Genomic DNA, 7225 nt, shown 5'->3' on the forward strand with positions numbered 1-7225 from the left:
ACGCGGCATCAAGGACCTGGGCCATGCGTGATCTTCCACCATTGTCTAAGTAACAGGCGAGAATTGGTCGGGCATTTGGCGACCGCCGTCACAATGAACTAGCCGTTCAAGACCGCGCCGCTAGTGCACGACAGAAATGGTTGCCTACCCATGCCCTTCAGGATGGAGCACACCCTCGCCTTCACGATGGAATCTACCCCTGAACCTTCTTCAACAACCATCGAAGGGACGGGTCCTCGGGTTTCACAAACCTTGATCAGCATGCAGACAACACTTCTAGGTGCAATTCAAACGCTAACCCCCTGGTATCATGCAACACAAACAAAGCCGCCAGGCACCCGCCATTCCCATACAACACCAGCGCACAGCCGCGTTCAGCACCCACCAGCGCTGGCCTAGCGCTCGTCCTCCTCTTCAATACCTTTGCCCTTGTCGTCGTCTCGTCGCCGAGTCCCCGCTCCCGTTACCGTCGGCCGCCGTTTTCGCGCCGATGCGCGCCGGGAAGACACACGTCGGAGACTCAGCGGGATCTCTGCCTCGCCCTCCACTGCCGTCTCCAGGCTGTCTGAACGCGCTCGACTGCCCCTGGTCCAGGTCCTATGCAGGTGTAGGCCTGTGTCTCCGCGCTCTGCTGCAGCCTGCCGGCCAGTGGACAACGCCGTATCGTGTCTTTGTAGTCCATGATCGAGCCTCTGGGAACCGGCATCTGGCCGGGCCGTGTCTGGCCTGGAGAGCCCCGTATCTGGTTTCTGTTCGACTTTTGCTTTTGCCTGTCCCGTATCTTGTCTGGCCAGCCCGGACAGCCCCGTTCCAGGCCTCTTGATCCTTGTCCCCGACCTCCGCGACTCGGTTTTGGCCAAGGACGCGCCTGCCGCCGCGTCGTCTTCATCGATCGGTACCTCTCTCGTCTTGACATTCTTCGCATATTCTTTAAACGTCGGCTTCTCCAACATGCCGCTTCTGAACGCGTTGACTCCCACTAGCAACTTTGCTAATTCCACCAGCTCTTCGAGGTACTCGATAATCTCCATCAGCCCCGCCGCGTTTGCATTCCAGCTGAGGAACTTGTGTTGCGTCACTACTCGCGCCGTGCGCTCGTCCTCGCTGAGTACCCTCTCGGGACCTTGCATGCTTGCCATGTAATTCCGCATCCCGCCCTTCCTCGCCCCGCCGGCAGCGGTGGCCATCTCGCTGTGTTGTGCAGCCTTGTCGATGAGAGCCTGCCGGACACGGTTTATGAGGCGTAGCATCGCCAGGCGTGCCGAAGGGATGAATTGCGGCAGCGGCATGCGCGTCGTCAGCGCCTGGTTCACGACGAAGAGAGCAATGGCGATGGATGCCGCCACGGCGCGACGGTAGGCGTGTACCTCGGCGTTGAGCTCCTCCAGGACCGAGCTGCCATAGACGCGCCGCAGCTGGAGCATATTGTCCATTCGGTCGACAATCTGGTGCAGAACGTAGATGATCTCTCGATAAATGGGATGCAGCTGCCGAAAGCTACCCTTGAGTCGTGGCTCTGTCAGGCAGAACGGCAGAAACGTCTCTGCAGCCGATAATGCGCCCTGTGCCTTCTCCCGAGACCGCTCGAAGCGCTGTTGAACCTTGTCTGAGCGTAACTGAAGATTCTTTGGGTTGTCAACGCCTACGGCGATGGCTGTCTGCATGCTGCTCATCTGCTTGATCGACGTTGAGAGCGACTCCACCATCCTGTCGCGAGCTCTGGCGGGGTAAAGAATGAGCTCCACGAGGAGACCAACCGAACAGCCGATGAAGAAGGTCACTAACCGCGTGTAGAGGTTCACGTGTGACACGGTATTTTCATTGACGGTTGCTATAGATCGTGAGCAGGTCAACGTGGCTGACTTCGGCAGGCGAAACATACTTAGAGCGACAGCCGTCATGGAGGATATTGCAACCATGCCCGTCTTGACGTATTTCGTGCCGAGCTGGATGTATACAGATGGCACCACTCCGATGACCAGAATGACAACCAGGGGCGCTCTGTGGCCGCCACCGGCTACGCAAGCCGCATATCCCATGACACAACCGAACGTGACACCTACCAATCTGAGGATGAAGACGAAAAACGATGTGCCGATAACGACCTCGAAGATCAGGATGAGTTGTAGGGGCGCCCAGACACCCCGAATGTTCGCGTACCACTCGTACCACGATGGGATGAAGCCCGGCCAGCTGATGATAAAAAAGGCAATAGCAAGCTTGATCGCATAAATGGCATCGTCTGACCTCTGGAGCGACTCGTAGACGTCGGCCACGCGCGCCCGGATGCGGCTGACGATGCCTCCCGACGCTGCGGCACGGCGTTTCTCCTTTTTCTTCTTTTTCTTCGCCTCGCCCTTTGCTTTCGGCGGAGTCGGAAAAGGTGGCTTTGCGTGTTGAAAGCTCGCTTCCAGTACGTTTGGCACACTCTCCACATCAGCTCTCTGTCGCGCGAGAGGCCTGTCGAGCTCCTCAACGGTGCCTTCTTCTTCCATCCTGCTCTCCTCCTTGGGCGTAGGAATTCGCCCCGACCGGCCCTTCTTGCGCATCGTCTGCGGCAGGACCATGGCATCCCTCTCGCCGCCGGTCGACAGCCACTGCCGCCAGCCAAAGTACTCGGGAAAGTGAATGCTCATCCTGTGCCGCCTGTGGCGCTTCTCGACGAGGAGACGAGCGTAGCGCAGCAGCTGCAGCATGTGCACGGCCGACTGCCGCAGGCCCAGCAGGAAGGACGATACGAGAAACGTCTCCATGCGGGGCATGATATCGGCCTCGCCGTTCTTGGTCGTGGTGGCGCGCTCGAGCTCCTCCGTGGAGCAAAAGTCGTAGATGGCAATGGCGTCCATGAAGGCGTCAATGCGGATGTCCATCTCTTCGAGAATGATCCTCTTGGGCGTCGGCATGCCCGTCTTCAGCTTCGGGAGGCCGTAGCAATACGCTAGGCTCGTCGTCACCGTCAGGGCGGCCTGCTGCAGCGCCGCGGTAAAGTCCTTGGTCGGCAGCTGGATGCGCTTGATGATGGCCACGAGAACCTCGGGATCGCCTGCTTCCAGCTCGCGCAGCGGCTTGACGGATTCCAATGCGTCGAGAGGATCTTCCTCGGTCAGCGTCGTCGGGTTTCTGAACTTTCTGGGGCCCAGAAGCTCTTCGAGGGCCGAGGCGCGCTGGAGCGGCCGCACGAATGCACCCTCGTCCTCGGTGTCGGTGGCATCGTCGGGTTCGCCGTCGCCCAGGAGGACGAATTTGTTCTCGCATGCGCCTATCAGCATGACGGCATTGTGTACGAGACCGGGCATGGCTTTCGTGGTGATAGGCTTAAGGCTGGAGGGCGGCAGGGGACCGATGGCAATCTCGAGGTTGACCTCGGACTGGCCGGCGCGGCAGCGCTGCAGGCCTGACCGCAGCGCAGCTTTGCTAGCCGTCAGCGCGGCCAGGTTGATGTGTTGCGCCGGGGCGCTGATGACAGGCACTCTCGATCCGGGTGTGGACAAGGGGTTCCGTAATCCGGACCAAAGATGGTGATACCAGGGGCGTTCGGCGCTTGAATCACCTTCTGTTTTCGCGGTGCCGGCCGTGTTCGGCGAGGCTTCGACCGGCTGGTCGCTCTGGGGTTCGTCCGGGCCATCCCCGGGGCTGAGGAACCAGTTTGTAGAGCGCGTCACGGCCAGCGTCGTCTGATCAATGGCATCGATGGTGGCGTGGGCGAGGAAGTCGTTGGAGGGCTCCGGGAAGATGGAAAAGTTAATCAAGAAAGTGACCACCATTCCTATCAAGATGGGATACGCGACATACGTCACGATGGTGCTCGTCAGCGCCCGCCACGGGCCCATAAGGATGATGGTGGAGGAAGTCAGGTGAAAGAGAACGTAGACGATCAACCTCGGGCTCGACGAGCGAAGATATCCGTGATGAAAAACGGCGCATAACAGAAAGAGGGCCCGGATGGCGAACGCGGCCTGGAGGTTGTCATCGACGGCCCGGCTCGATAGCCAGAGGCCGAGCGAGCCCCACGCCGTTCCCATCGTTGCGCCGACAAGGGTCAGGAGTAGTCCCTCGACCATGGCGCCCATTCGCTGGCCCGGGTTGGCGAAGACGGTCGTCAAGGGGGCCAGAAAGGTAGTGCCGGGGAAGAGGGCAACAACCTCGGGGATCAGGACAATGATGATGGTGAGGGTCGTCGCTATGGAATACTTGACGACGCGCCGCCATAGGTTGTTGGTTCGGAGGTTGGTCCATGTTGTAGCGGACCAGGCGCGTGACTTGACAATGCCAGAATGAAGCCATCGTGGTCTGTGTCCATGTCGAAGTCCTTCGGCAGGCGCCGCCTCGGCTTCAGCCATATCCGCTGCTGAAATGGCCAACGCTGAAAGTTGAGCCACGGAGGCCAGTGGCTTCCTACAGACCGTGGATGTGCTTCAGACGGTAACTCGACAGATGCGGTTGTTGGAGACTGAGAATCACGATCCCGAGGTATGCAGATTCGACCCCTTGGACTCCATGGCTCGATCTGAATTTGGTGGAAGTCTAAGCCTTGGTGGGATGAAGAATGGGGGCAGGAATATTCGGCAGCGTTGGGCACATGGTTCATGGGCCGGCAAGAAGATGTCGAATGTTAGGTCGCAAGTGGCAGGCAGACGTGGATCTGGAATGAGGTGAAGTCATCTGCCAAGGTGAGTTCATGTAGCATTGACGGGGGCGCGCGAGTCGCGTGTTCTGGAAACCGGGTCCGGTTCCGGGGAGTTGATCCAAGGAAGGACCCAGACCCAGAGAGGGTGAGCCTTGGAGGGATTCGAGGTCAACATGGCCAAGATAAGTGCCCGGCATTAGCGGGTACACCGGGATAGCTGGGTAGGAAGCACTGCGGCCAGATAATACTCTGACATGTGCCGGTCATAGGAAACTTAGTGGCAACATGTCAACATGTTGATGAATGCCGCGGTGCTCCCATCTGGATCGACTGAGAGGACGGATATGTCATGCATTAGACATGCTTGACAGGTCTCATGCAGACGAAGAAGGCTCTGCAGCACCTGCCCAACACGAAAAGCGAGCTGTCCGAGCGAGTTGGACCAAGCTCACAAGTCCATATTGGGCATTCATCGTTTTCTGCAAGCCCTGGCCTCGACTTGGGTACCGAGAAGATCCCAATCCGTGACTTCTGATACTGATCTTCCTAGGGGGGTAAATGTCCGCCAGAACGGCTGTGACAATTTTGCTTGTTCAGGCAGCCTGTATGTGCATTCTCCAAGGTACCTTAGGTACATAGTAGGTACCTGGTACCCCACTGGTAGGTATCTAGCACTGTCCGGGCAGACACAGTGGGGTGCAGAGCATCCCTTGGTGCCACTGATCCCCGCACTCAGGTCTTCCGCCTGAACCTGCAGGCACCGTCGATTGCTCTAGCCGCAGTATAGGTACTCCCACTCCCCCACTTGAACGTGTCCGGGGCGATTAGATAACAACTCGATCTGCTACCGTCAATTCGTCTGCCTTGTTGCGATCGTCTGCCTGCCACCTTTGACTCCCATAATACAACAATCTTCAGACTTGACCTTCAGGCAACAGCTTGCCTATTTCTGCCTTTTGTCCGGATATTTTCCCCTGATCGAACACATACATCTGCATCACAAACCGCTCCAGACGGCTGCCGCCCATCATGCCTCCCCCTCCTGCGTCCTTAATCGTAAGTGACCCCGCGTTGATCCCCCGCCACTGCAAATGACGTAGACCCCGCTAACAACGGCAACCCGCGCGTGCGCCATCCAGACCAAACTCAAGGTCCAGCTCAAGCTGGCCATCGCCCGCCTGCGCATGGTCCAACAGCGCGATGAGGCCTTGGGCAAGACACAGCGCCGCGCCATGGCCCAGCTCCTCGAGGTCGGCAAGGTCGAGAGCGCCCGCATCCGCGTCGAGAACATCATCCGGTCCGACATCACCAACGAGCTGCACGAGCTCCTCGAGTTGTACTGCGAGCTGCTCATCGCCCGCGCCGGCCTGCTCGAGGGCTCGACGTGCGACCCCGGTCTCGAGGAGGCCATCAAGAGCATCATGTACGCCGCGCCCAAGACGGAGATCAAGGAGCTGCAGGTCGTGCGGACGTTGCTCGCCGAAAAGTACGGCAAGGAGTTTGTCATGGCGGCCATGGAGAACGCGGACGGCAAGGTGGCGCCAAACATTGTGAAGAAGCTGAGCGTGACGCCGCCGCGGGAGGAGCTCGTCGTGGGATACCTCGAGGAGATTGCGCGGGCATACAACGTCGACTGGCCCAAGCGCCAACAGCTCGGCGAGGCGCCAGACCTGCTCGACGACGAGGACGACAGCGCTGACGGCCCCGGGGAGGATGGCGAAGGTGGTGCAGGCGGCGGTCAGAAGGTTCTTGCGGAGCCGGATCTCAAGGCCGAGAAGGAGCAGGAGATGCTGAGCAAGGCCACTCCGCCAAGGACGATTGGGGGCCCGAGCAGCCCTTTAACCGTCAATCCGCCTAAAATGACAACTGACAACGTCCATCCGCAGGTCAAGGTCAGCTCGCTGAACCTGAAACCGAACCAAAAGATGGCCAACGCACAGAAGAAGACGGACGCCAATGGACCAGGTGGCGCGGTACCCGACATTGCTGAGCTCGAGAGGAGGTTTGCCGCCTTGAAAAAGCTGTAACGTTGAACATGTCAATGATTGGGTGTTTTCGGTTCAATGGGCTGGCTCTTGGGTTTGGATGCTTCAGATTTAGCGAGCATGTGTTTTGTTATTCTAGCTTATTGAAGGCTGGCCAAGGACCTGTTTGTCATTGCCAAATGGACTGATCTTTGTCTGATGTGACTACCTCTAGCATAGTTGCCAAGACGTGTGCTTTGTATCGCTGTGCTTCACAATCATTTTTTTCACTCTCAGAACCTTGGAAAGCACTCCCTTGCTTCGGAATAATACCAAGGCAGGCGTCACTGAAGCATACTACCTGTTGATGCCCATGTGAAAGGAGTTGGTGGCTGATCAACTAGTCAGCGCTAGTCGTCTATTGTCCTATTGTTCCCTTCAGCCCTCCTGCTGCTCCTTGCATCCGAGCATTGGAACAAAGGCAGGCACGATCAGTTCCCTGCGTATAAAGAGCAACAGCCAGTGATGCACAACATGATTTGGATTGTAGGTCATTCGGCCCATCGCCAGACAGACATTGGTGGTCTTGTTTCCCATTAGCACGCATCGCGAGAGCTCGTCCAACAACGGCGCC

The 7225-nt window shown here is 58.2% G+C and overlaps 2 protein-coding genes across 2 annotated transcripts; one reads left to right on the forward strand and one right to left on the reverse strand.

The window, feature by feature from the left end:
* Positions 1-395: 395 nt before the first annotated feature.
* Positions 396-4340, reverse strand: VDAG_00641 (uncharacterized protein; the record flags this gene model as incomplete). Its single annotated transcript, XM_009652018.1, has 2 exons — positions 396-1831; positions 1883-4340. The coding sequence occupies 2 exons, from the start codon at positions 4338-4340 to the stop codon at positions 396-398; spliced, it is 3894 nt and encodes a 1297-aa protein (XP_009650313.1).
* A 1316-nt stretch (positions 4341-5656) lies between these two features.
* On the forward strand, positions 5657-6654 carry VDAG_00642 (uncharacterized protein; the record flags this gene model as incomplete). Its single annotated transcript, XM_009652019.1, has 2 exons — positions 5657-5683; positions 5767-6654. 2 exons carry the CDS (start codon positions 5657-5659, stop codon positions 6652-6654), a joined length of 915 nt encoding a protein of 304 aa, XP_009650314.1.
* Between the last annotated feature and the right edge of the window lie 571 nt (positions 6655-7225).

The sequence above is a fragment of the Verticillium dahliae genome, genomic scaffold (assembly GCF_000150675.1).
Source record: "Verticillium dahliae VdLs.17 supercont1.1 genomic scaffold, whole genome shotgun sequence".
Taxonomy (NCBI): Eukaryota; Fungi; Ascomycota; class Sordariomycetes; order Glomerellales; family Plectosphaerellaceae; genus Verticillium; species Verticillium dahliae.